The sequence below is a fragment of the Rosa chinensis genome, chromosome 2 (assembly GCF_002994745.2).
Source record: "Rosa chinensis cultivar Old Blush chromosome 2, RchiOBHm-V2, whole genome shotgun sequence".
Classification (NCBI taxonomy): domain Eukaryota; kingdom Viridiplantae; phylum Streptophyta; class Magnoliopsida; order Rosales; family Rosaceae; genus Rosa; species Rosa chinensis.
In genome coordinates this window covers 7,149,463-7,176,389 of record NC_037089.1, presented here as the reverse complement: position 1 = coordinate 7,176,389, position 26,927 = coordinate 7,149,463, and the positions used below count along the sequence as shown (strand labels likewise).

The 26,927-nt window shown below is 38.3% G+C and overlaps 4 protein-coding genes across 5 annotated transcripts; 2 read left to right on the top strand and 2 right to left on the bottom strand.

Annotated features, from left to right (window-relative positions):
- Positions 1-1,134: 1,134 nt before the first annotated feature.
- On the top strand, positions 1,135-13,328 carry LOC112186107 (myosin-17). The gene is made up of 38 exons (XM_024324466.2): positions 1,135-1,440; positions 2,554-2,682; positions 2,954-3,097; positions 3,189-3,334; positions 3,435-3,591; positions 3,745-3,803; positions 4,088-4,247; positions 4,346-4,495; positions 4,605-4,741; positions 4,828-4,974; positions 5,133-5,234; positions 5,312-5,369; positions 5,460-5,561; positions 5,724-5,761; positions 5,963-6,089; positions 6,183-6,353; positions 6,517-6,648; positions 6,772-6,881; positions 7,025-7,085; positions 7,483-7,660; positions 8,019-8,224; positions 8,407-8,526; positions 8,615-8,713; positions 8,813-9,034; positions 9,501-9,640; positions 9,780-9,891; positions 9,981-10,031; positions 10,131-10,211; positions 10,296-10,466; positions 10,596-10,751; positions 10,855-11,064; positions 11,442-11,579; positions 11,658-11,728; positions 11,902-12,001; positions 12,128-12,184; positions 12,278-12,415; positions 12,561-12,643; positions 12,735-13,328. Exons 1-38 carry the CDS (start codon positions 1,438-1,440, stop codon positions 12,856-12,858), a joined length of 4,590 nt encoding a protein of 1,529 aa, XP_024180234.1. The 5' UTR covers positions 1,135-1,437; the 3' UTR covers positions 12,859-13,328.
- A 1,441-nt stretch (positions 13,329-14,769) lies between these two features.
- On the bottom strand, positions 14,770-16,574 carry LOC112190826 (pollen-specific leucine-rich repeat extensin-like protein 1). Of its 2 annotated transcripts, XM_024330316.2 has the most exons (2): positions 15,017-16,574; positions 14,770-14,986 (listed from the first exon to the last, which is right to left on the bottom strand). In XM_024330316.2, exons 1-2 carry the CDS (start codon positions 16,504-16,506, stop codon positions 14,857-14,859), a joined length of 1,620 nt encoding a protein of 539 aa, XP_024186084.1. In that variant the 5' UTR covers positions 16,507-16,574; the 3' UTR covers positions 14,770-14,856. The 2 variants fall into 2 exon arrangements, with proteins under 2 accessions (XP_024186084.1, XP_024186083.1); XM_024330315.2 differs by having other exon boundaries at positions 14,770-16,574.
- A 2,663-nt stretch (positions 16,575-19,237) lies between these two features.
- Positions 19,238-20,782, top strand: LOC112183565. Its single transcript, XM_024321941.1, has one exon. It carries the CDS (start codon positions 19,238-19,240, stop codon positions 20,780-20,782), a length of 1,545 nt encoding a protein of 514 aa, XP_024177709.1.
- A 4,618-nt stretch (positions 20,783-25,400) lies between these two features.
- LOC112188651 lies at positions 25,401-26,494 on the bottom strand. Its single transcript, XM_024327811.2, has 2 exons — positions 26,426-26,494; positions 25,401-26,395 (listed from the first exon to the last, which is right to left on the bottom strand). Exons 1-2 carry the CDS (start codon positions 26,484-26,486, stop codon positions 25,749-25,751), a joined length of 708 nt encoding a protein of 235 aa, XP_024183579.1. The 5' UTR covers positions 26,487-26,494; the 3' UTR covers positions 25,401-25,748.
- Positions 26,495-26,927: the final 433 nt, after the last annotated feature.

Genomic DNA, 26,927 nt, shown 5'->3' with positions numbered 1-26,927 from the left:
TGTAATGGCGACCAAGTTGGCAAACCCACACACACCAAATTACGGTATCAGCGATCTATACCTCAACTTTTCTCTGACCCCAAAAAATATAGGTATAAAAGATTCAGGCGCCAGCGAATTGTAAGCGCAAATCAGATTGTCATGTCGTAAAACGTAATTCTATATTTTTGTCGGAAATCATATTTAATTACTTTTCAAATTTTCACCTTTATTGTTTCATAGAATTACAAGGTTACCCCTAAAGGAAGGGCGAATTTAATTGGCTCGGATACGGTTCACGTACCCAAAATTCAAAATGGTAAACCCAAATTGGTTCCCAATCTTTTATGGATAGCAAAGATTTATATAAGGATAGCCATCTTAGATAAGATTAGGGTTGCAAAATTTTCCATCAAGGAGTTTTGGCAATTTGGTGTCTGAGTGTATCAATTTAATAGGATTGTGCATATTAGTTATGAAAAAAATAGACAGAATAGTGATTACAAGTCCCACCAACCACAAAACAAATGAAGTATGATGTTCGAACTTATCTGAATTAAAAAATACGAACTCTATAAACACGTGTCTTTCCAAAAGTATAAAAGAGAGATCATTTTTCTTTACGAGGTCATCTTCTTTATCAAGAAGAGTATATTATCATTCGACGCAAAATGTTTCTATTTTCTGGTACGGCACTGCACATGTCTGACGCTCCACAATCCTCAAATCGCCCACACATTGCCTGACCTAAGAAATCCCCTTCCATTCTTCTCTAAATCTCCTGACATACGACAAAAAATTTACATCCGAGGTCTAAAATCTTCAAACAAAAACTTACAAGGAGCTCAAATAACATACATTTTCAATCTGTCGTCCAGGATGCTTAAATGGAAAGTGGAGTCAAAAGGAGATGAAAAAGGCAGTCGAAAATGCAAGGGCGTTTCGGTAAATAAGGGGAACTACCTGGCCGAAATGCTTGGTATTTTTTTCATTTTCGCTGGGGCTTAAATACCTCACTCTCAACATTGTCGGATTTAGAGCCGAAAGCCACTGTTTGTGGAGGTCACGAAAGAGCCCTCCTCTCTCTCTCTCTCTCTCTTTTTCAAAAGGACCCCAGAGCTGACCAGAGCAGTAAAAAAGAAGCTGAAAACTATTTTCTAGAGAGAGAGACTCTCACACCAACTCAAGCAGCTAAAAAAAAAAATCAGCCAGAGAAGCCTGTTGCTTAGCTTTTTCCGTATATAAGCTTCCATACCTCAATTTCGTAGCAGAGAAAAATTCCAAAAGAAATTAAAAACTTGTTCGGTTGCTTTTATCGTCTTCTTCCTCCAGCTCGAAATTCAAATTTCGGTTTCTCCGGTGGAAGCTCCTCCGGAGCTCACCGGTCGGTTTGCTCTCCGATCTGACTCGGTCGCGTATCGGATGAGCTAGCGGAGGCGATCGCCGAGCAAAATCGATATGGTAAATTTGGAAGAGAGGTTTTTGTTTTAGATGCTTTCTTTGATTTATTTGATTGTATTAGTTTTGCTCGGATTTAGTTTTTGATTGCGAAAATTTGAAGAGATTAGGATGTTTGATATGTATGATTTTTTGGTTAATTTTAAGTCTCTAGCTATAATTATGTTGCAATGGTAATACATGAGGATTTTAGTTTCTTGTTTTTCAAATTTGGTTTGTATGCGGTATATTTGGTAGCGCTGAATTCAGTGAATATGAATAGGTAGGTATTACGGTGAGAAGAAGAACGAATGAACGGATTTAAGTATTGATTTAGATGCTAGTGCTGAAGCCTGAAGCATTGTACGTGGTGAAAACAATAAAGTTTTAATGGACGACTCACTAATTCGATTGCATTTACGGGGTTAGTTATGTGATTTGTTGGAGTAGATGTCACATACTGAATAATGTTCTTATCACAAATTATACCTAGGGTAGCAACATAAAGTCTGAAATTGATGAAGACTGTGGAGATTGTATTTTTGATAGGCTTTGTTAATTAAGAAGGATTTTTAATTTTGGTTGCTCATTGCCATGGCAATTTCTATGCATGATGTTGTTTGTTAGAATGTAGCCTTTGCCATGAGTGTGCATAGAACCCCACCGATATGTTTCTGTCTTTTGACAATTTTTATAGGCATATAGTACATTTAATCAATTCTACTTCTCAAGACGCTTGCTAAAATTTGCAATGAAATGCTTTGGATAGCTCTTTTCTAAACAATAGGCTGATTATGTACTAACTTATATCGGGTTGGCTCTTGATATTAATTCCTTTTCAGTTTTCATCCTCTTGTTTTAACTTCTTTTTTTTTTAAATTTTAAATATTGCATCTATGCTGTTCTATGAACTTTGCTTTAGTATGATAGAGACTGGTTGTTGCTAAATGCTTCATTCATTTTAGATAATCCAAATAATTTGGTGATCCTGTTAATTGATATTGCTTGCTTTTTATATTTGTATGCTAATGTGTGAATATTTGAATCTTGTGTTTCAGTAATTTGTGCATTGTGACAATTATATTTTCTTGTAGTTTGATTTAACTGTTTCCAATTTTGATGTGGTTGTGTTTTCAGGCTCCGCCAGTTAACATTATTGTAGGCTCTCACGTCTGGGTTGAAGATCCAAAGGAGGCATGGGTTGGTGGAGAAGTGTCCCGAATTAATGGTGAAGAAGTTCACGTCCAAACCAAAAATGGGAAAACAGTGAGTCATACGTAATGCAATATCTGTTTCAACTTTGTATTTAGTGATGGGAGAATAAAATTTTGTTGATTAGAAACTTCAGTTGCTCCAATGTAGAGCTTTTCATGTGATTAAGATATTATCTGCTTTGAACTTATATCAACATTCATTTAGTAATTTAAAGTGGAAACTTGATGTTTAACTGTTTAAGTAATCCTGAATTTCATTGTACATATGATCACTTTGAACTCTGAGGTCTTGTAACTTTTACTAACTGTAAATCTGATTGCAGGTTGTTACAAATATCTCAAAAGTTTTTCCTGAAGATACTGAAGCTCCTCCTGGTGGTGTAGATGACATGACAAAGCTCTCATATTTGCATGAGCCAGGAGTTCTGCATAATTTGGCTGCCAGATATGAACTTAATGAAATTTATGTAAGATACACACATTTCTCCTTTTTCCTGCGTTGAAGAAATTTTCTATAGTAGAAGTTTTTATTTGCTTATTCATTGTATATCTTTCCAGACATATACTGGCAATATATTGATTGCAGTAAACCCATTTCAAAGATTACCACATATGTATGACACACATATGATGGAACAATATAAAGGAGCTGGATTTGGGGAGTTAAGTCCTCATGTTTTTGCAATTGCGGACGTTGCATACAGGTACTTAAATATGTCTTGTTAAATGTGATATATATTTTCTCGATTCACCCACCACGCTTTCTCCTGGTCATCTTCTTACTACTTCAGTATTGTATAACAGAGCAATGATCAACGAGGGAAAGAGCAATTCAATTCTGGTCAGTGGGGAGAGTGGTGCTGGTAAGACAGAGACAACAAAGATGCTTATGCGATATCTTGCATACCTTGGAGGGCGATCTGGTGTAGAAGGACGGACAGTTGAACAGCAAGTTCTAGAAGTATGATGAAACTATATTCTTTCCTCGGCCTATAGTTAAAATTTAATATTCTTTCTCAATATATTTCTTTAAAATTTAGAATAGTTTACAGTCCAATTCAGTTTAAGATGTTTACCGTTACCTGAATGGTTTTTTCTGGTTGATTGTTTACAGTCCAATCCGGTTCTTGAAGCTTTTGGCAATGCCAAAACTGTCAGAAATAACAACTCTAGGTGAGTATTTGTTAACTCTGGGATTGTTGTGCAAATTTTTAAATGAATTATGGAATACATTCAATATGAAATGAAAGAAAGTAATAGGATACACGCTCAACAGTCTGGAAATGTTTGCTAATCCTAATAAAGAAAAGAGTTGAGGCTGCTTTTCTCTAGTTGTGGGAACTCTGGGTCTTCAGTACCCGCCATTATGATTTATTGTAATCTGTAGAAAATATCACGAACAGGAAGTTGGTGTACATTTTTCATTTCTCAATCTCTGTTCTGTTTATACAATGCAGTCGTTTTGGTAAATTTGTGGAGATCCAGTTCGACAAGAGTGGGAGGATCTCTGGGGCAGCTATACGAACTTATTTGCTTGAAAGGTCTCGTGTTTGCCAAATTTCAGATCCTGAAAGAAATTATCACTGCTTTTACCTTCTTTGTTCTGCACCACCTGAGGTATGTATAATCTGTTCTGCACCACCTGAATCATATGTTATGCTGCCTGTACCCACGATGGTAAGCTATAATATACTTTGATTCTTTTAACTTTTCAGGATAGAGAGAAATTTAAGTTGGGAAACCCTAAAGATTACCATTACTTGAATCAATCTAGTTGCTATGTGCTTGATGGAATAGATGATGGTGAAGAATATGCTGCAACGCGAAGGGCTATGGATGTAGTTGGGATCAGTGACGAAGAGCAGGTTGGTGTTTCCAGAAGTTCTACAATATAGTTTGTATGTGGTGTTACATTCAGTTCGATAATAAGAGTTTTTTTTTTTAAATTTATTAATTTATAATTATTCTTTTCAGGATGCGATTTTTATGGTGGTAGCTGCAATTCTGCATCTTGGAAATGTTGAATTTGCAAAAGGAGAGGATATTGATTCTTCTGTCATTAAGGATGAGAAGTCTAGATTCCATCTTAGTACGACAGCTGAGCTGCTTAAGTATGCTCTATTTGACCTTTACTGTGTTGGATGCATTTCCAATAATATGACTGTTAATGCCAAACTTCATTTGTGCTTTATTGTAGGTGTGATCCCAAGAGCTTGGAAGATGCTCTGATTAAACGTGTAATGGTGACACCAGAAGAGGTCATCACGAGGACTCTTGACCCGGTGTCTGCATTGGCTAGCAGAGATGCCTTGGCTAAAACTATTTATTCACGTTTGTTTGACTGGTAATGTGACTTCTTTACCACTGTCTGTATGTACTTGTGTCCATGCATATGCAGCCTATCCACATTACTATTGTAATATTATAGAATATAGTATAGACTTGAAGCCTATCCACATTTATTCCAACCAGTTCTAATATAGTTTTCCTTAATCTATACAGGCTTGTGGAGAAGATTAACTTCTCAATTGGTCAAGATCCAAACTCAAAATCATTAATTGGAGTTCTTGATATTTATGGGTTTGAGAGCTTTAAGTTCAATAGGTAAAATGTCAGCTTTAGATATTCTCTTTTGCATTGTAAGATGTGGGCTTGTAGTTGACATGGTTTCTTTTGAATAGTTTTGAGCAGTTTTGTATCAACTTTACAAATGAGAAGCTGCAACAACATTTCAATCAGGTTGGTAACTTTTGGCACAGGTCTCTCTTACTCTTTAATACAAATACTTGGTCAGTTGTAATCAAACTCTTTTGCAATTGCATCCTGCAGCATGTCTTTAAGATGGAACAGGAAGAATACACGAAAGAAGAAATCAATTGGAGCTACATTGAGTTTGTTGATAACCAAGATGTGCTGGATTTGATTGAAAAGGTGATATATTGTTGGTTGCTGTAACCTTTTTCTAACTATCCAACATGGCTAAGATGTTCTACATGATTACAAACTCATAATGTTTATTTTCTTTAAATGACAGAAAACACAATTTCTAGTTATTTCCTATTTATATTAACTGGAGTAGTTTTAATTTTTCAGAAACCTGGAGGAGTAATTTCCCTCTTGGATGAAGCCTGGTATGTGGCTAATATTTTACTCCTGCATTTTCTACCCCCTAATATGTTTGATGTCTTTGCAAGATATTACTCGCTTTAGCTTTGGATGTATACTGCTATCCTCTATTTTACAATGCGTTGTTCGCGAACTCTTCTACTCATGCTTGCATATTTATATTCTTCCTTTTGGTTGGACTCATGTTGGTTCATTGCTTGGCACAGTATGTTTCCTAAATCCACACATGAGACGTTCGCTCAGAAGTTATACCAGACATTCAAAAACAACAAGCGGTTTATCAAACCTAAGCTTTCTCGAACTAGTTTTACCATCTCTCACTACGCAGGAGAGGTATAGATGTTTGGACCATTACACATGCCCTGTTACTCTGTAACATTCTTGTAATCTATAATTTTGTACTAACAGATCGCCATTTTATTTCAGGTGACTTATCTAGCTGATCAGTTCATTGATAAAAACAAAGATTATGTGGTGGCAGAACACCAGGATCTATTGACAGCCTCCAAATGCCCTTTTGTGGCAGGGCTATTTCCTCCACTTCCAGAGGAATCATCCAAGTCTTCAAAATTTTCATCCATTGGATCACGCTTCAAGGTGTCACTCAGATTTTTTTATGAGCTCTTTAAATTGGATTAAACATATGTAACTAACTTATTTTGCTGAGTTTTAGTCTCCATATGGTTGGTTCCATTTTTCAATATCAAGAAAAATAAAGTTATGGAACAACAGCTGAGTTTCTTTTTTCTCAAAAATGCAGTTACAACTTCAATCTTTGATGGAGACCTTGAACTCAACGGAACCTCACTATATCAGATGTGTGAAGCCAAACAATGTCCTCAAGCCTGCTATTTTTGAGAACTTCAACATAATACAACAATTACGTTGTGGTGTGAGTATGAGCTGCCCATACATTTATCTTGTGCTTCATTCATGCTGTATTATCTTCGAAAAATTATCATTTGGAATCCTGTTATGTGGGTAGCTTTATATAAGTCATTAATATATGTTACAGGGTGTTCTTGAGGCGATTAGGATCAGCTGTGCTGGATATCCTACCAGACGTACATTTTATGAGTTTCTTAACCGCTTTGGGGTTCTTGCTCCTGATGTTTTGGAAGGAAAGTAAGTATTTATTTTTGACTTCACTATTTCTTATGCTTTATAAAATATGGGCACTGATTCTTCTTGTGGGATAGTATGCATATATATATATATATATATATATCAGAAGAATTACTAACTGTTTTAAACTTTTTCTTAAACAGCTCTGACGACAAAGTTGCATGTCAAATGATCCTTGATAAGATGGGATTGACTGGTTATCAGGTGATTCAAATTGCCATGTATATATCATCTTGATGATGTTACTTATCTATGGCTGTTGGAATAGTGTGGCCCTTATATACCTTATGTTTTTTTATACATGAGCTTATCTGTTGTTTGTTAGCTCTTAAGGTGAGGCCATCAGTGCACCAACCCCAACTGTGGCTCTCTCATGAATTTTATCTAAACCTGACTGTCCATACCTATTGCTATCGCTAATAGCTATCTGTCATTTCTTTGTGTTTCCTTTTGCATACTGCTAAACCCTATTCTATAGATGCTGCTTAAGTTGTGTCGTTTGAAGTTTCCAAGTGTATTTTACTTGGACTGTCACAATTTGCCAAACATTTTTTCAATGTTGTTGTTTTCTAATTTTATTTTTTCAAACATGCCTTGGCAGATAGGCAAGACAAAGGTCTTCCTAAGAGCTGGTCAGATGGCCGAGTTGGATGCTAGAAGAGCAGAGGTACTTGGAAATGCAGCGAGAACCATACAGAGGCAAATTCGTACCCATATGGCACGCAAGGAGTTCATTGCAATACGTAAAGCTGCTATTCAATTGCAATCCTATGTGCGAGGTATCTTCTTAAATTCCACTTAAATAGTGCTTCCTTGATACCTTTTGCTTTTAATTGAATGGCATTTATTTTGCTGTGGAACAAAGCCAATTATTAGTCGACATTGTGAGGATGTTGAACTTTAAATCATGAAACTCTAATATTTATTAATGGGAATGATCATTGGGATATGATAATGAGTAAAATGGGGTATAATAATTTAAAAGTATCATAAAGCTATTATTTCATACCAAATGAAACTTTCTCAATCACACTGAATTCCGGAAAGTAGATGAGATATCCCTTGCGCTGGAATGTATGCTATTCTATTAATTGATTCTTATGTCCTCCAGATTATAACTGTATTCTTGGTATGTAGGTATTTCTTCACGTGAAATATTTGAGCAGCTGCGGCAAGAAGCAGCAGCTGTCAAGATACAGAAAGGTTTGCGGAGATACATTGCGAGGAAATCCTACTTGACAGTTCGGTCGTCTGCAATCACATTACAGACAGGGTTGAGAGCAATGACTGCTCGAAATGAGTTCAGATTCAGAAAGCAAACTAAGGCTGCAATTCTTGTCCAGGTCCTATTTTCATTCAACTCCTGATTGAGTTGTCTTAAAATTTAGAAAAGAAAGTTTGGGAACTTTTAGATGAATGTTGCTAATTTAGTTTGCATGGTGACAGCAAGATCAATAATGCTTCTTTTCATGTAAGTTGTTCAAGAGAAATAATGTCAAGCGTTCATTTTGTTGGTTGCTTGCAGGCTCATTTGCGTTGCCACATAGCATATTCATATTATAGGAGTCTCCAGAAGGCTGCAATAGTTACGCAGTGTGGGTGGAGGTGTAGGGTTGCCCGGAGAGAGCTCCGAAATCTCAAAATGGTTTGGAATCAGACTCCTTGATGTAATTTTGTTTTTGTAGGAAGATATAATAGTTTTGTAATTCCACTAACTATTTAAATTGATTTAGGCTGCAAGAGAAACAGGGGCCCTGAAGGAAGCTAAAGACAAATTAGAAAAGCGTGTGGAAGAACTTACATATCGTGTGCAACTTGAGAAGCGATTAAGGGTAATTCTATTTTTAAACTTAATACAGTGTGTCCTAGGAGGGAAAGTGAAAACAATCTTAGTTGCACTGTAAATTAATTTATGTTGAGTTGAAATGCAGACTGATTTGGAAGAGGAAAAAGCCCAAGAAGCTGCTAAGTTGCAAGAAGCTTTGCATGCAATGCGAATACAACTGGAAGAAGCAAATGCAAGAGCAATTAGAGAACGAGAAGCAGCTCAGAAGGCAATTGAAGATGCTCCTCCTGTCGTTCAGGAGACTCCTGTATTAATTCAAGACACTGAAAAGATTGATTCATTATCAGCTGAGGTGGAGAATTTGAAGGTGTGCACTATAACTTGGATTTGCTCGTTCTCTGTCAATGAAATATCTTCTTCTCTGAGTTCTACCAGTTTGTCATAGTAGCACTTGTAAAGTTTTAACAAGAATACTAATGCATTTTTCAACTAAGCCAGATAAATAATGATAGATCTCAGTGATTTCTCTATTTAGTAGAGGTCATGTCTCTAATGCTGACATAAGAGACAACTAGATTTACCCAATTGGTTGTGCGGGTTTTGGGTTAGGAGTTATGACCCAAATGTCAGGTGGGTGAGCTCAGGCTCAACTATTTCGTACTGAGCTGGGAATGTTCCCAGCCTTAGCACTGATCAACAGTCTTAGTTGGGGTTGGTCGTAGCCTTAAAATTGCTATCAATGTTTGTATGACCTGTGGAGCACATAATTGATGATTTACCTTAAAACTGAGCTCATGGGTATGCTGACTTGATGGGGCGTTCCAAATGTACAGACCATGCTACTGTCAGAAGGACAGGCAGCCGAAGAGGCCAGGAAGGCTTATAATGATGCTGAAGCTAAAAGTGCAGAGTTGGCCAGACAACTTGACGATGCTGGCAGAAAAGTTGATCAACTTCAGGAATCTGTACAGAGGTTCGTCAACACTTTCTATGGAAGCCAGAGGCAGTTAGCTCATGCCTGACTGACTCGAGATTTACTTTCTCTCTCACTCTCAGTCTCTTTTTTGCTGTGCAAGTCATGTTCACTCAGTTGATTGTTTTCCATAATTCAGGCTAGAGGAGAAACTTTCCAGCACAGAGGCGGAGAATCAAGTACTTCGTCAACAAGCACTGACCATGTCACCGAAAGCTGTGTCTTCAAGACCAAAGACGGTGATTATTCAGGTATCTATTGTATTCAGGATCCTCACTCATTGTTCTTTCATTTGCATTGTCATGTAAGCTCATGGATGGGTGTTTCTTGAACTTTGCAGAGAACACCAGAGAATGGGAATATTCTAAATGGAGAGTCCAAGGTCACATCCGTAAGTGAATGCCTTTGCTTCTATAAATGAAAACAAACTTTTAGGGGATGGTTGATTTTCTTTTTACTTGTATTGCTTATTGTTTGATATATGCTTCAGGATATGACTCTTTCCGTATCAAATGCACGTGAGGCTGAGTCAGAGGAAAAACCGCAAAAATCTCTCAATGAAAAGCAGCAGGTAAGGGGCTATTTCGTGCTCTCTTATCTTAGTTTTCACTTCCCCTTTCTAATATGTTAGCACATATCTACTTTCTATTTTCAGGAGAACCAGGAGTTGCTGATCAAGTGCATATCACAAGATTTGGGTTTTTTCGGGGGCAGACCAATTGCTGCTTGTGTCATATACAAATGTCTTCTTCACTGGAGGTCATTTGAAGTGGAAAGGACTGGCATTTTTGACCGTGTAATTCAAACAATAGCTTCAGCTATAGAGGTAAGTAGCTTTAGTGGTTTTAAGAGATCCAAGCCTGATACTTGGCCACAGTTTCTTAATCTCATCAGTTAGAACACATGTTGAATACTCTTTACAAATAATTGTGCTTGTAAAATTTCCTCATTACAGGTTCAGGACAATAATGACACATTAGCCTATTGGTTATCTAATACCTCAACTTTATTGTTGCTACTCCAACACACACTTAAAGCAAGTGGAGCAGCTAGCTTGACACCACAACGGCGGAGAACATCATCAGCCTCTCTTTTTGGAAGGATGTCTCAGGTTCGAGGCAGTTAAACATTTGTGCACCTTTAATATTCTGTTGGATCATATCATTTCTTATCCTACTTTTCACCCCACTATTCATTGTTACCCTCAATCTTAGGGTTTACGGGCCTCTCCACAAAGTGCGGGACTCTCATTTCTTAATGGTCGAGGAGGACTTGGTAGGCTGGATGACTTACGGCAAGTTGAGGCCAAGTACCCTGCGTTATTGTTTAAGCAGCAGCTGACTGCTTTCCTTGAGAAGATATATGGAATGATGAGAGACAACTTAAAGAAAGAGATCTCACCATTACTCGGATTATGTATCCAGGTGGGTTAGCTTAATATTTTGTGGAACTGCTACAGTTGGCTTTAATGTAAATAAAAAGAGAAAGAAGCCATCATATCTTATAAGTTTCTAACAAGAAATTCTAAATATCCCTTTGTGGTAATCTATAGCATCCATATCTATAAAATTGTAAATTTAAGAAACTGTGTTTACAATAAACCGAAAGAAGTCTTGCTAACAATAAAGAAATTGACAACTCTGTCCTTGCCCTGAAATAGTTTGTAATTCTTACACGCACATCATGTGTGGCACACACATAAAGACTTTGGATAACCAGTGTGTCAGAGTTGTGGATAGATCCTCATTATGAACTTGGACAGCAAGAAATTTACCTTTGTTTCTTTTTTCATACAATGCAGGCACCGCGGACATCACGGGCTAGTTTAGTGAAAGGACGGGCCCAAGCTAATGCCGTTGCTCAGCAAGCTTTAATTGCTCACTGGCAAAGCATTGTGAAAAGCTTAGACAATTACTTGAAGATAATGAAAGCAAATTATGTGAGTTTTATAGTTCCCGTAGATGTTGAAATTAGTGATTAGTAAAGTACTCTCTTATATTATTTGGCTTTTATGCAGGTGCCTCCCTTCTTGGTCCGCAAGGTGTTCACTCAGATATTCTCCTTCATCAATGTTCAGTTATTCAATAGGTAGATCCAATCAGTCCTCTCTCTGTCGCTCTCTGTCTCTCTCTAAGATATATATATATATATATATATATATATATATATATCATCCTTCTGTCGTGCTTTTAATCAGTTTTCTGTAACAGTGGTCACTTTCTCTATATCTTACATGGCTTCTATTCAATTATGTTTTGCAGTCTTCTTTTGCGGCGGGAGTGTTGTTCATTCAGTAATGGGGAGTTTGTAAAAGCCGGATTAGCTGAGTTGGAACAGTGGTGCTATGGGGCAAGTGAGGAAGTAAGAGCCATGCAGCATTCCTATGAATGACTTTTTGTGCTGCATTCTTATATCTTGGGCTCTAAGCTTCAATTATATTCAGCATTCTTGTGTCTTAGACTCTTACCTGAAATATTTTGTCTACAGTATGCAGGCTCAGCTTGGGATGAGTTGAAGCATATCAGGCAGGCCGTTGGATTCCTGGTAAAATTCATGGCCATAATCTTTTAATTGCAATAACTGGTTATTATTAGTATTGCAGAATTAGCTGACTTGTTACGTTTCTTCACCATTCAGGTCATACATCAAAAGCCGAAGAAGACCTTGAACGAAATAACCAAAGAACTCTGTCCTGTGCTTAGCATACAGCAGTTGTACAGGATCAGTACGATGTACTGGGATGACAAATATGGCACACATAGTGTGTCTTCAGATGTAAGTTCAAAAGGCGCTAGATTTAATAATCTATGCTATCCATTATATAGTGTTTAGTTTGTTACCTTTGTCCTTGGATTTTGGTTTTCCAGACCCTGTTTCTCTTCTTAAAAACATTTTAAATAAACTCTTCTGGATTATACAGGTTATATCAAGCATGAGAGTCATGATGACCGAGGATTCCAACAATGCTGTAAGCAGCTCTTTCCTACTAGACGACGACTCAAGGTAATAATCCATGTTTCTGAATCACAGTGGGATTGATAGCTCAATTTTTTTTCCCCTTCTGTTGCTTATGTTTTATGAATTTTAAATCCAGCATACCATTCTCGGTGGACGATATCTCTAAGACAATGCAACAAGTAGATATAACCGACATTGAACCTCCACCGTTGATCCGTGAACACTCAGGATTTGGGTTCTTACTTCCCCGCTCAGAGTGATGTTGATGGTCATAGTCTCTGATGTTCAAATCAGTCCTCATCGTTATATCCGAGATGCAGAAGTACATCAATTGATGTGCTGAAACCTGTGCATACAGTCTCATCGTTTGTACTCATCCATGTGAATAGTGCTTGTTTTATCAGCTCATGGCTTCTATCTTGGTTTGATGGATGGCCGGGCGAGTTCATTCTTTTCCCTCAAGTTTTATCAACAGGAGGGCATTTGTTAGTTAGTCATATCACAATTTATGTGATGTTGGTGCCCAGTAGCTTCTTGTTTTTCGGGTTTAAGGGAAGGTCGTCTACTGGTTTTTGAGTGAAAGCATTTTGTTAGGGGTCGTTATTTTGTGGTTGTGGGAACAATTTGTAATTAAGTGGTGTAATATTCTTTTTTTCTTTATTCTAAAAGTAGATGGAACCTCATGTATAACAACAATACAGGTTATATATTTATTGGACTTTGTTTTATATGTTTTCTCTTGCATCAACTTGGGCTTCCCATTTCGGGCTTAGTTGATAAAGGTTTTGGATTGAGCTCGTTGAGATCTGATCTCACTTTTCGTTTGCAATGTTATATAGAACCTACTGTGAACTTTACCCCCCCCCGGTGGGACTGTCTAATCCATTGTCCTTAATATTGGCAAGAGTTGTTCTTCCTGGATGTAATAAGACTTTACCCCTATGAACTCGAAAGATTTAGGTCAATCTGAATCTGATTGACAAGAGATTTAAAAAAGAAAAAAAATAGAGGATCATGTGATATTAGTATTTTAATAACAGTTAATTTGACATTACACTTATCACCGAACCTGAAGAAATTGGTGCCATCACAACAGAGAATCCACCGCATGTCCCTTGATTTGTCATAAATTTGCCCAAAATTTATTTCCTCTACCCTATCCAAAGGGTTAAAAACTAGGGATTTAGGCTGGCATTGAAACTGTCCCATTTGTACTCCAGCCTATGTACCGAATTTATGCCACCGGCCATGCACAACAACTTTGGACCCCCTTGAGCAAAAACTACTCTGTCCATTCGCTTTGTATTCAAGTGCTTGATTGGTGCAGCAATGGGGCCTGCTAGGCTTACTTAAATTGCCAAAAAGGATGCTTATGGTAGCTGGATTTGATGTGCTTCTCTTTTTGTTCCTAAATGCACTTTGGGGGTAAAACCACATTTCAAAAACTTTAGTTGATTCAATGCTAGTATCAATTAGCTTGATCAGTACCGGAGATGGTTAAGGCTCGTCCCGAAAGATATCTCCTTAACTTGTTGAGTACTCTACACTCCTTAAATTGCCTAATAGGGCTCATACCATTCTTGAATTTTAGTTGTTGCAATCATTTCTTTTGTTGGTCTGAGTTGCAATCATTTCCTGTACTGGATTCTGTTTCATCAGTGACTTCTCTTTTACTTTAAACCACCCCAGTTCCCCACCTAGCTTGCCCCATTTTCTTTAAATTTGACATAAAGCAAATGATCCCATCCTCACAGCTCATTTGGTCTCATAGAGCAAATGCAAACAAGAACAGGTAAAATTAAAGCACCATGAGATTTCAGAGACCTACTCTGCTCATACATGCTTCTCTAATCAAATAGGTCAATTTCATAACTCAAGAACATACCTTGTACAATACCAGCATCAACAATACATGCGAAATCTGAAATCCAAACTCCATATTTCGACAATGACCTCCGAGACGTGAGGAAAAAAAATAAGATCACACCCGGAAACCCATTGCCCCAAAGTAATATGATTATACACACTCATTACTCATATCCATATCATCAGACCAAGAATCCAAACGGTGGTGCTCCAAAAGATGAACAAAAAAACACAATCAGAGCCCTAGTTTGCTTGCCTTCCCATGTTTAATGTTTTCTTTAATTACCACCATACTCTCTGTACCATACTGTAATGTGTTAACTTGACTGTAAATCTGTGTATGCAACCCAGTAAAAAAGGGTAAAAATTAATCAGTACTGCGGTAATTTCGATCATTTCATCGTCTTTTCCCTGAGTGAGTTCATCTTCTCGAGCCTCCACTCATCTCTAAGCCTCGCAATGAAGTTGTCAGCTTTCGCGTTAACATCAGGGCTGGGGCAGAACACCGACGGCGACCCGCGACCAGCTCCATCTCCACCGTCGGCTATCTTCACTGTCGATGACTGTGACTCTCCCTTGCCACCTGGCATTGCATCATCTTCCTCCTCCGGTTCAGGGGACCCACACCGTGAGCTCTGGGAGCTCCGTATCTTAACAAAGTCTCCCTTCACGAAAAACTTCAGCTCCGGCATTTTGAACGGCGGCGGCGGCGGAATCGGAATCAGCGGGCTCTGGCAGCCGCTGTTCACATTGTCCTCGTAGGAGGTGCTTGGTTTTGTCGGCAATGGTGGCCGGCGCCGGGAGTGTGCTGCGGGTGGTGGACGCGGCGGGGTTGTCGGTGCCGGTGGCGGATTAGAGCTCCGGGTTCGATGTTTTCGTGCTGAAACTGTCGGCGGCGGCGGCGGCGGAGGTGGTGGTGGTGCTGTGGTTGAGACCGAATGTACCTTTTTAGTTTTGCTTCCCTTCTTGAATAAATTATGAAAAACAGAAGAAGGCGGTGGCGGAGGCGGAGGCGGCGGCGGTTGCTGTTGTTCCGGCGGAGGTTCCGGAGTGGCAGTATCGTAAATGTTGTTTCTTGTAGTCTTCTGCCTCCTCTTTCTCTTTCTCTGATTGGACAGAACTGAATTCCATACCATCGCTATCTCCTTCTTCACGTTACTCTTCCTCCGTTCAAGCCTCCCGTGCTTCTGGTCCGATCTAACCCGCATTGGCGACGGCGGAGCTACTGGCCGCGGAGGCGGTGGAGGCGGAGGTGTCGGTGGTGGCGTAGATCGAACTTCCTCGACTTTCACATCTTCCACTTTACGTCGGCCAACAGTCTCATACGTCCTTTGTTTCTCATGACGCGGCGGAGGAGGAGGAGGTGGTGGGGGCGATGGTGCCGGAGGCTTTGGAGCAGGTGAAGAAGATTGAAGTACGAAAGTATCCACCGGAATCTCCTTAACATCATCGGAGCTGCTCTCTCTGTGGTGTCGGTGAGTTCTATAATTGCTTATTTCGAAGTCATCAAAGAAACGAAACTGACACTTACTTTGATCATCATCTACAGTTTGCCACAGAGACTCAGCTTGCCTCAGATCCGGGTACGAGCTTCTCCTCCTCAACCGGCCCCCGCCGACGTTTTCCGGGGTCCTAACCGGAGTGTCATACATCTTGGACGTTCTCTCCGAGTATCCAAACCATTGCTGCTGCGGAATAAGAAGTGCTGGTTCTGGTTGTGGAGATGAGGTGGTTCTGTTAATGGCCGAACCAAGTAAAGGGTCGGAAGCATTGTGAATATGGACGTGATCGTCGTCGGGATCAGGCAAGCCGTCGTCGTTTTTTCTAGCGAAAACGCCGCAGAGAATAGCGAAGATGACGAGGAAGACGTTGAGGGAGTCCCAGCTTCTCTTGACGGAGACGGTGGGCTGGAGGAGTTGGGAGGTGAGGGATAGAAGTGGAGGGATGGTGTAGATGAGGAAGAGTAAGATGATGGTGGGGAGGAGGATGATGAGAACCGGCAGAGAGAGGAGCGGAGAGGATGATTGGTGACGGCGAGGCATGGTGGTTGTGGTGGGTCTATCAGTGGTGGTGTGGTTGCATTTGTATAAAGGTTTTGAGTTGGGTAGGGTTTTGCTTGTGGAGAAAGAGTATAAGAAAAAACTTAGCCGGGAAAGGAGTTGGCTTTTTAGGAAGACAGAGATACTGTGCAAGACTTGAAATGAAATAATATTAGGGTCTGGCTTATACGTTTGTTGTTTCTTGTTATTAAATTTCGTAACCTCTCTCTAGCAACAAAGCTTGTAACATCGATCACAAGTTAATGTCATTACAACTTGATCTGTGATTTCATTTAAGTACTCAATTTCTCAAATATTTGGTCATCTTTCACTGGGGTTTGCATATTACATTGAAAAACACGAAAACAGTTTCGTTACGACTTAAACTTGATATATACTTCGGTTTCAGTATAGTTTTGAGTTTTTTGAAAGACTCACGATATAATCGACTAATTCTCTTCTTCTTCGTAAACTAGCCAGTTGGGCGAGTGTAGTGGCTAGCTAGATGCACCTTGCACCCAATCATCGTTATCTTCTTTCGTCATCATTAAATGCTAGCTTGATTCTAAATATTAAATTAGCGATCAATCAATTATCATTAAAGATGTCGGTCGTAATTTCTCAATTCTTCTAATCGAGCAAGTCATTTTGATAGGCAATTCCAGCCAAAACACCGACTTATTCACACCAATCAGATATTCAAGATAAATCTATCTTACAAGAAACTGTTGAAAAAATACAATTTCAATTGGGGTGTGAATCATGTGGTTATGTCATTTACTTAAGAATGAAACATATGGATATTATAATCAAAACTCAATCATGCACTATGCATTAATACAAATAAAAGGGTTTGGTTTTATTATATAGTTGATTGTTGAGTGTAATCTCTCACCAAAGTGTTTCCTAATAAACAATAATGCAATGCCAAAATAGAAACTCTTTTGAAAACCTTCAAGTATATACGAGTCTTTTATCCAAATAATGATCCCCAAAAGATACGTACATATATATATATATATATGTATGTATGTATATGAACTCGTTTTAAAGTTTTTTTTAAGGCAAGCAACTCATATTGCTTATTGCACGTGTAGTCCTATACGCCAGAGAAGCCCTCAACCATTTCATCTTCTTCTCCTTCTCCATTATTTGAATGATTGGACTTTGGAGCGTGGTTGCAATCATTGATTTCTATATTCTTTACCATAAAACACCAACAATGTGCCTTCTTTATCATATATATTATTGCTTTACTGTGTCACACTCTGTCAAAACCGGCATGTTTAAAAAGACCCCAAACCCCTTCTTTATCATATATATTATTGCTTTACTATGTATTGTTAGTATCCAATGGGTTTACTGTTGATAATGCAGCTCCTTTTCTTTCTTTACACAAAGATAAATCCAAGTTCGTGTTTTCAGCTTAAATTTTTTAGGTTAGTAGTTGTTTAACATTTGAAGTGTGTTGATTATCCGTCTCTAGAGTTGAGGGGAACATTTGTTGCAAATATTTCTGAAACTGTTGGGTTCAGATTGCAAAGGGGGCTTTGAACGGCATGTTCAAAGAGTAACTTTTGAAATGTGATGAATGCCAGCCCAGAACCATTAATGTTTGGTCTGTGGAAATAAAACTTGGAAAAGCTCCAATCGTGACAACTAATAATAGTACTTAATAAATATCACAGAGGGAGAAGCACCAAGCCATGTCTGTGGGAAAAGCTATAATTTGAATCCTAGTGCTTTTAGCTTATCCAAGTCCCACGCTTGTCCTTAAGGCTACAAATTCAAATAGTGATACTGCTGTAGATGAAAGAGATCGAGAGAGGTCCCATGGCTGCAAGTAGCAGCAGCACTCTCTGTGTAGTGATAGATAGGTGGTTCCAAGATGCACGTCCGACCCACTAATGAAACGTAAGATTTTTTTGACCCAACAGCACATCCGACCTACACAATACTATTCCATGTCGATGGTTAGAGACTGAACTTTTAGTCTGTCATTGGTTTCAACATTGTGTGTGATTGAAATTTTCCGGTGTAGGGACTCTGGCTTTTTGTCGCAGACAGGTTGAGAAAGATAGGACATCCCACAAAGACCAAGTGTCGTACAAAGGGTAGCGTCCAATTTAGCAGACCCTTCTCTTTCACTTTTTCTTTTGTATTTGTCAATTAACACATGAATTGCATTGTTAATTTGTTGCAAAGTGCAACAATTGCAAGATTTTAAGTAGTTAGTAACCAATCCTTTACTTGCTGCCTTGCTGGGATGGCCATCGAATAAATTGAAGATTCATGGCAAATCCTTTCCTTGCTGCCTTGCTGGGATTAATTGCGAGACATTTTTTTTGTTAATCATCTTTTAACCTATCTACCTATTTACGTATTTTACCTAAAAGAAAAATATTAAAATAAATTTTCTTTTTAGATATATTATAATTAAACAATTGAAAAAGGAATATTGACTAAAAGACCGTTCATTACCATTTCCTAATAGGAAAGGGGTAAACCAAAGAATTAGGAAGAGGTAACCAATAGGACTTAAATTCAAGTAGGAGATAGGAAATTCCTAATCCGTGTTGGAGGAGGATTCTGTAACCAGGTGGGAATAGGAACGCAAAACAAAACCCTTTATATACATCACCTATCGCCACCATCACTTCCATCCCAATTTCAACACCAAATTTGGCATCTGCTCTCACCTCAACCTTTTGAATTCTCAAAGGGTCATTCGAAAATGGGCAGGATGATGAGAGGTAACTACAACCGTTCTTCTTCTGGCCCTTCAAACTGCGTCAGGAGAACAAGTTCTGCTTCTTCGAACTTCAAGGCATCTAGACAAAAGGTTGCTCCACCAAGAAAAAGAGACGTTCTCTCCGCTCCCATGCAAGATATTCACAGGATCGACACTCAAACACTTAGAAAAAAGCTCCAGGACACAGAAACACCAGGGTCAATAAAGCGCGAGATTAAACGCGAAATAGAAACTAGACAACATGATCAAGATGATGCTGCGACTGCTGTGATTGTGGAAAACACACCTCAAGTAGCAGCTCAACCTGCAAAAGCCTCTCCTTGGTTAATTGACAAGTTGTATGACAAACGTGGACCGGTGCGAGCCAAGGCGTTGGCCGGAGTAATTGCACTGCTAAACCAAGAGTTGGATCATGAAGACTTGAAAAAGAATTATGTTGTAGAGCTTCTCTACCGATGCTTGTGCGGTGTAAAGAAGGGTTCCACCAAAGAGGTTCAGTATTCATTGAAAGTTATCGGCTTGCTCTCAATCATCGTCGATTGTCAAGACAAGATGTCTGAAATTTACAGGGAGTTTCTTGCTGTATCTTCCACCAGTGCTTGTCTAAAGAAGGCTGGAACCAACACAACAAAGATGTTGGAATGTTTGGGAGTTGTTACCTTTTTCGGTGGAATTAATGCAGAGGAGACTCAAGCTGGAATGAAGGTTATTTGGGACTTCATGATGAATTTCAAATCGGAATCCGGTAGTGATGATGTAAATAACCGAAAGAAGCATTCTTCGGAGATCCTAGTTGCTGCAATATATTCTTGGCTGTTTCTTCTTACTAGCATGGAAAAAGGGGGATTGAACTATTGGACAGGGGCAATTTCCTTCTTCATGAACCTGTTGGACAACAATGATGACATAGTTCATGCGGCAGCATGTGAAGCACTAGCATTGATTTTCGAGATTGATAGCCTTGACAAATTCTGGAATGGAGCAAATGATTCAAGCTTGCCATATTCGCAGTTGAGAAAAACACTCAGGGAGATGATTTTGAAGAAATTGAGCAGTCTAAACATGAACTCACATGTTGTGAAGTATTTCAAGACTCTTCATTTCCCGGGAAAACGTATACCTCTTTGTGAAAAAGAACTGGTATTACCGTCATGGTATCGGCTGATTCAATTCAATTATTTGAGGAGTCTGCTAGGGAATGAGTTTGAAAACTACATGGCCAAGGAAAACAAACTCCAGAACTTTTTTGAGTTCGACCCTTATAGAAACAACAATGTGGGTGAAGAACAACTATATGAGTCTACGATCGTAAAGAATCAAAAGAACACGGCAAAAAATTCCATGCCAGAAGGAAGAGATCCACAAACACTGACAGCAAAACAAAGGAAGGAAGAGAAAGTTCGGAGAACTTCTTTGCGGAACAAAGAACAGACAAAACTAAGGAACAAAGACAGGGAAATGTCGGAGGAATTGAAGTGGTTGGATGGAGACAAAATTAATTTTTCTCTTTTGTTCACCGAAATTTAGTTCCATCCTTTGTTTACTGTGTCTGTACATTAATGAATCCATGGTAATTGATGATATCTTTCTCCTATATATCCTTTAACTTCATGCTTTCCTTTTTTCGTGTAAGAACATTTGAATCTATAGCTAGCCAATATGGCTTTTACTGTATGCAAGTTAGTTAATATTGCAAAAAGACCATAGTAGAAGACTTTCCTTAATTGATATTGTAAACCGTTAGGCTTTTACTGTATGCAAGTTAGTTAATATTGCAAAAAGACCATAGTAGAAGACTTTCCTTAATTGATATTGTAAACCGTTACAACAAATTAGATTTTAGGCCATGCAGTTTGGGTTCGAGCTAGAATGGAATAGTGATGAACTATATAGCAAGAACCCTCTGATTTAGAAATTAGAATGATCTGATATATACTTCGAGAAATTCACTCACCCACAATTTTTTTAACATAAGATATCAAAACAAGCCAACAAAATATAAGGGATAAGAGTTTGTTCTTTGTAAAAATGGCTGCTAACAAGACTCTTTAAATCCAACTATAATTTGATTGTAACCGGTCTGAAAAACAAAATCTCCTCAATATGAATTAAGAATCCACGTAGAACTGAATGTTTTCAACAATATTTCGTACATTCTATTAATCAATAAGAAAATATTTTTGAAGATGAAAAAAAATCATGATCTTATATATATATATTTTTTTGTTCCCTTATTCCTCTCTTCTCAGCTGTTTCTTTTTCTTTTTCTTTTGCTTTACTTCTTGAGTTCTTCTCGTTTGCAAGGTGGGCGACAACTCATTCAATTTTACTCACTTTTTTATATAAATTTTACTTATATATACTAAGTTATATAATATAGTTTTAAATCTATAGATTAGTAATTTTGGATCCGGCTCCTCTAAAGTGAGGAGGTCGTGAATTTATATCAATTTCATAAAATCTTGACCCTCTGTCTAATCTAAAGGTCCTGACAATTGACACATCACTATTCCACCAAGTTTTAATTTTTCATCTAAACCCTAGTTAACTTGCTGTTAACTCTAGAAAAAAAAAAGAATTGGGATTTCTCGTCAACGTTTCTCTCTGCGTCAAGTTCTTCTTTGTGCTTCCTTTTCTATTTCTCTTTTGCTACCATGGTTGTGCATTAACCATGGAACTGTTCTCGCACTTCTGTTAATTAATAAATTCATAAAGAAATAATCCTATGCTATTTATTCTGTTTTCATAATCACAAATCTGATGATGTACGTTGTACAAAGGATTAGGGCTTTTGAAAATGTTGATTTGAAGTGGAATTCCATTAATACAGACATCTAAAGATACCTAAACCATGATCGAAGACCAAAATGCACACTGAACTTGCTTTTGTTGTTTTTTGTGTTGGAAGAGAAGGGACTTTTTTTTCCTGATGGAGTTAATATATCCCAATTTAGTATTGCATCGATCTTGATGAATTTTAAGAACTCTTGAACTCAATTCCATGATTAATTTTTTTGAACTCACATAGCAGATTCTTAATTGCGATGTTGAAGATGAGTTCATTAATATTGATGATGCATGATCAAGCTGATCAACAATTTTCTAATTCTCAGGTCCATGAAAGATGAGCATAGGATTATGAAAATAGAATCTGGTAATCCGATTTCTCTATTACCCAAACCATAAACAATCTGATAATTTGATTCGTAATTATGAAAATAGAATGAATAACATAGGATTGATTCTTGATGAATTTATTAATTAACACAAGTGCAAAGAAGTCATTCCATGGTTAGTACGCAACCATGTAAGTAAATGGAAATATGAAAGGAAGAACGAAGAGAGAACTTGATGAGAAATCCCAATTTTTTTTTCTAGAGTTACCAGCAAGTTAACTGAGGTTTAGATGAAAAATAAAAAATTAGTGGAATAGTGATGTGTCAATTATTAGGACCCTTAGATTAGATAGAAAGTCAAGATTTTATGAAATTGACTTAAATTTACAACCTCCTCACTTTAGAGGAGCCAGATCCAGTAATTTTAGTGTGTTTTTTTTTTTTTTTTTTAAAGTTTTGATCCTCATAGATAAAAATTTTGGCTATGCTACTGAGTGAGTGTTCAAGTCTATGGTTTGGAATGGAAAGACCTAAACCAAAAGGACATATGCTTTTGCACTTCAATTGTATCCTGCGATAGAATGTGCGAAAACATGCTTACTAGTTCGTTGCAAGTTTCGGTAGTGTTGTTATCCTTTTGTTTTTGTTTATATTTTAGGTATTTGGGAAATTGACAGAAAATATCGATAGATATCAACAACTCTTCGCAAGGAAATTCAGGTGGAATTAGCAAGCTCTTTTGAATGTGTTTGTTTAACCAAGGATCAAATAAATATGCAGTTAATCGAATTGATAAGTTGTCAATTTGATAAATCTTCGTTACTGTACAATATTTATAAGACGAAATTATGCTTACTACCCTGTATTTTCAAGGGTTTATCAGTTCAGTCTCTGCACTTATAATTTAATCAGAAAAGTCCTTGCACTCTCTAATTTCATTAAATATATCCAATCCATCACCACTCCGTCGATTTTTGGGGAAAATTTCCAAACTACTCATCTACATTCACAACACTGACGCGTCGGCAGATTGTCTAGCAATAGCTAGTTTGGGAATTTTCTATGTGAGAAGGTCTCACGTCAGCATTTTAACAGCGAAAATTGTCGGTAGGTACATGCACCTTTTGCATACATGTTGTATTAACTGTGGAAAAAGAAAAGGAGTTTAGCTGACCCTTGAGAGCTCTAGTTTATTGCAATTCACTGTATCTTCTGGTTTCCTTAATGCAATCTTCCCTTCTTAATTTTGGGGACCAATTTGCAATTTGCTCTTGATTTGTTGAACTTTTACGTACTTGACTCTTATAATCTAATCAGTATGATGAAACCAAATTATATGGCATGTGCCCAAATTTTAGGTTAATATGCATGTTAGTTGTTGCCTCTGGTAAAGAGAGCAGGAAGTGCATGCTGCTGATGCAGTAGTACAACACAGTCACACACCATGGGTGTAGCTAGCAACAAACCATGTACTAGCAAGCAACTCACACTAAGAACATGTGATTCATCTATTTATTCGTAATCTTGAACCCTTCTACATAAGACCATTTAGAGTAGCCTAATTCCATCTCAATCATCATTCATTCACACTCTCATCTCTCTAGTTTAATGAGCAGGTAAGTTCTGAAGTTTCTCTTCTTTCCCCATGTAGTTCTCAAGCCATGTAGTTTCCATCTTGAGAACTACATGGGAAAAGAAGAGAAAATGAGATCTTTTTTCAGTTTAATCCTACGGTAATGTACTTATCTACCACCAATATATCAGTTTTTGTATCTTTATGCTTGAAGGAAGAGATCCATATAGAAGTCCTCCAAACTCTTTCTTTCTTTCTTTCTCCACAAGGAAGAAAAACAACAAAAGAAAGAAAGAGAGAGTTTGGACGAGATCTATTTTGGACAAGGCTAAGACTTAAGACTCAGCCAAGTGCATTGGCTGTTGTTCGAGGAATTGAACTGTGTTCAAGGCTCAATGTTGATCAATCATAGCACTCAATTTCTCTGGCAACATCAGATGCATTTGTCCCGACTCATGTTTCACTTTTCTTATGGTATTATAAGGCTATTAGTCACTGATAAGCACTCACCATGAATGGGAAAAGGTTAGTATTTACAGTATGGCCGGAAAAGGGACTTTTAGTAGGGCAGGGTAGTTTGAACATCCTAACTTTTGGCTTCAGAACATCACCTCAGTTAGTCTCTGGTCCTCTTTGTTCATTAACATCATATTGACTCTCTGGAGTTCCAGCTATAGTGAAGCCATAGTGTACTGTATAACCTAGCTAGTTAACATTGCCAAAAAAAAACCATACATATTGCACATTACAACACATACAAGAAGGCTTTCCTTCTTCGTTACTTCTTTTGCTACAATTAAAGAAACTAATCAATGTCATATGATGCAACTATAGCTGTTTGACTTAGGCTGGCCTGCGAGTATGAGGCATCTCCTAGATTCCCCAGGTCTTTAAATCCATAATGTTCTTATTCAGGTAAGCTAAGTTCTTCTCAGTGAGTCTGCATATCCTCCAGCAGCCTAAAATGAAGAATGTTGTCTAAAGTTACCTTCCCCCACCCACAGCTCACCCAACTAACTCGAGGAGGTGGTTATTCCGCCTCATGAAGTGGAATATGAAATTCAAAGAAAATAACCATCATATACTACACCATATGCACCTCATGAAGTGGAATATGAAATTCAAAGAAAATAACCATCATATACTACACCATATGCTATGAACTGCATTTGACTCTATGCTTAAACTTGACCATAATTTTATTACCCATGTGAACCACATGCCTAACCATATTAGCCTTCTTTGTTCATTAAGATCAAACTGAACTCTCTGGAGTTCCAGCTACAGTCGATATGGCTTATACCATATACAAGTTAGTTAATATTGCACATCACAACACATAGTAGAAACTTTCCTTTTAAATACTTGAATTACCTCATGGAACAAAAAGGATGAATGCCACACATTGCTGATGAATCAGAGTCATGATAGAATCAGATTATGAACAAAAAGAAGATAAAGGAAATAAATGAAAGAAAAGAAACGTGCAATTTGACTAATATTGATATTGTAAATCGTCGCAACATTTCCTCATACTATATTCATAGCTGTCCTTGACAATGAAATATCATATTCCTAGCTGTTTCATCACTATGGAATTACGAGTCTATGCCTCTCCCTCAATATGGCTCCACAATCCAACTTCAATTATACCCAAAAGGTTGCTAGCTACTTAGCTAGAGCTACCAAGTACTACTATAAGAATATACTAGTTCATATATAGACTGCAATTAGCCAAATCAGAGCTGAGCTAACTACCCAAATCTATTAGTCTTTACGAGCTAAGAGCCTGAGAGTAATACCGTTATGCACTTTCAGCCTCCACATTGCGAGCAAAATCCATGGCGTCAGCTAGGGTTTTGGGCCGAAACGACTCCACCTTCCGCCGTATCTCCTCCTTCAATCCACCAACAAAATGCCTCGTCAACTCCTCATCGCTCCACTCCGGCGACGGATCCCCACCTCCGGCAGCCAGCCTCAGAAACTCCACCTCATACTCCTTCACCGACCTCTTCTGCTCCAAATTACACACGGCGGCGATGAGCGTCTCCGGCCAGAAAAACCTCAGAAACTCGTGCCGGAAAATCGACCACGGCGCACTCGCCGGGTACCGAGACTCGTACCAGCACATCCAGGGGCTCGCGTCGCAGCGCAAGCGAGTCGAGGCGATCTTGACTCGGTCGGCGGCGGGGATGTCGAGGTAGGCGAAGTGGCGCTCGGTGGCGGTGAGCCAGTCGACGGCGTTCTCGTTGCCGGCGCGGCCGTGGAAGACAGGGAGGTTTTCGAGGGCGATGAGCTTGTGGAGATGAGACTGTGAGGTCTGGAGCTCGGTTTGCTTGGTGGAGATGGAGAGTGTAGAGATCTGAAGCTCATGGATCTGAGATTCCAATTGCTCTATGGAGCTCTTCGATTTTGCTTCACCGGAATTGGAATTGGAATTGGAATTGGAATTGGAATTTGAAATGGAATTGGAATTGGAATCCAGGCAGCTCTTCACTTCTGGTATGGTGGAAATGGAGGGAGTCTTCTTTCTTCTTCCCATTTTGACGACGGAGCCCTAGGATTTAAGGGACAGTGAGATTTGGGGGTGGTTTTATAGGGGCAGTTTTCCCGCAATTTTGAGAAATTTCTGGGAAGAGTCCTTTATTTTGAATGGTTTTCTTTTTAGTCCCCTAACTTTTTGGTTTTTATTCTGGCGTCGCTGCCAAAAAGTTAGGAAGAACTTTTTAGTTTAACTTTCTGGGTTTTTTTTTCCGATGGTTTGAGCTTCAAATGATGAAAGTGTTTTATTGTGTCATTGTATTTGTATGAAGTGAGTACATGGGGAATAGTTGATCCACGTCAACCTTTAAATAATGGGCTTGTTTTAGAAAGCTATCTCTAGCTTAACTTAAACTAGAATGAGTAATGTATTCAACTAAATGAAATAACTCGGCCTAATTTCAGTCTTAAACAAAAAACTCTTGTTCATGTAAATGTTTAA

Coding starts and splice junctions, on each gene's coding strand:
- LOC112183565 (XM_024321941.1), top strand. CDS start 19,238: ATGGGCAGGATGATGAGAGGTAACTACAACCGTTCTTCTTCTGGCCCT.
- LOC112186107 (XM_024324466.2), top strand. Junction 8,714..8,812: donor AACTTGAGAAGCGATTAAGG/GTAATTCTATTT, acceptor GTTGAAATGCAG/ACTGATTTGGAAGAGGAAAA. Junction 9,892..9,980: donor CAAAGACGGTGATTATTCAG/GTATCTATTGTA, acceptor TGAACTTTGCAG/AGAACACCAGAGAATGGGAA.
- LOC112188651 (XM_024327811.2), bottom strand. CDS start 26,486: ATGGGAAGAAGAAAGAAGACTCCCTCCATTTCCACCATACCAGAAGTG. Junction 26,396..26,425: donor AGAAGTGAAGAGCTGCCTGG/ATTCCAATTCCA, acceptor TTTCAAATTCCA/ATTCCAATTCCAATTCCAAT.
- LOC112190826 (XM_024330315.2), bottom strand. CDS start 16,506: ATGCCTCGCCGTCACCAATCATCCTCTCCGCTCCTCTCTCTGCCGGTT.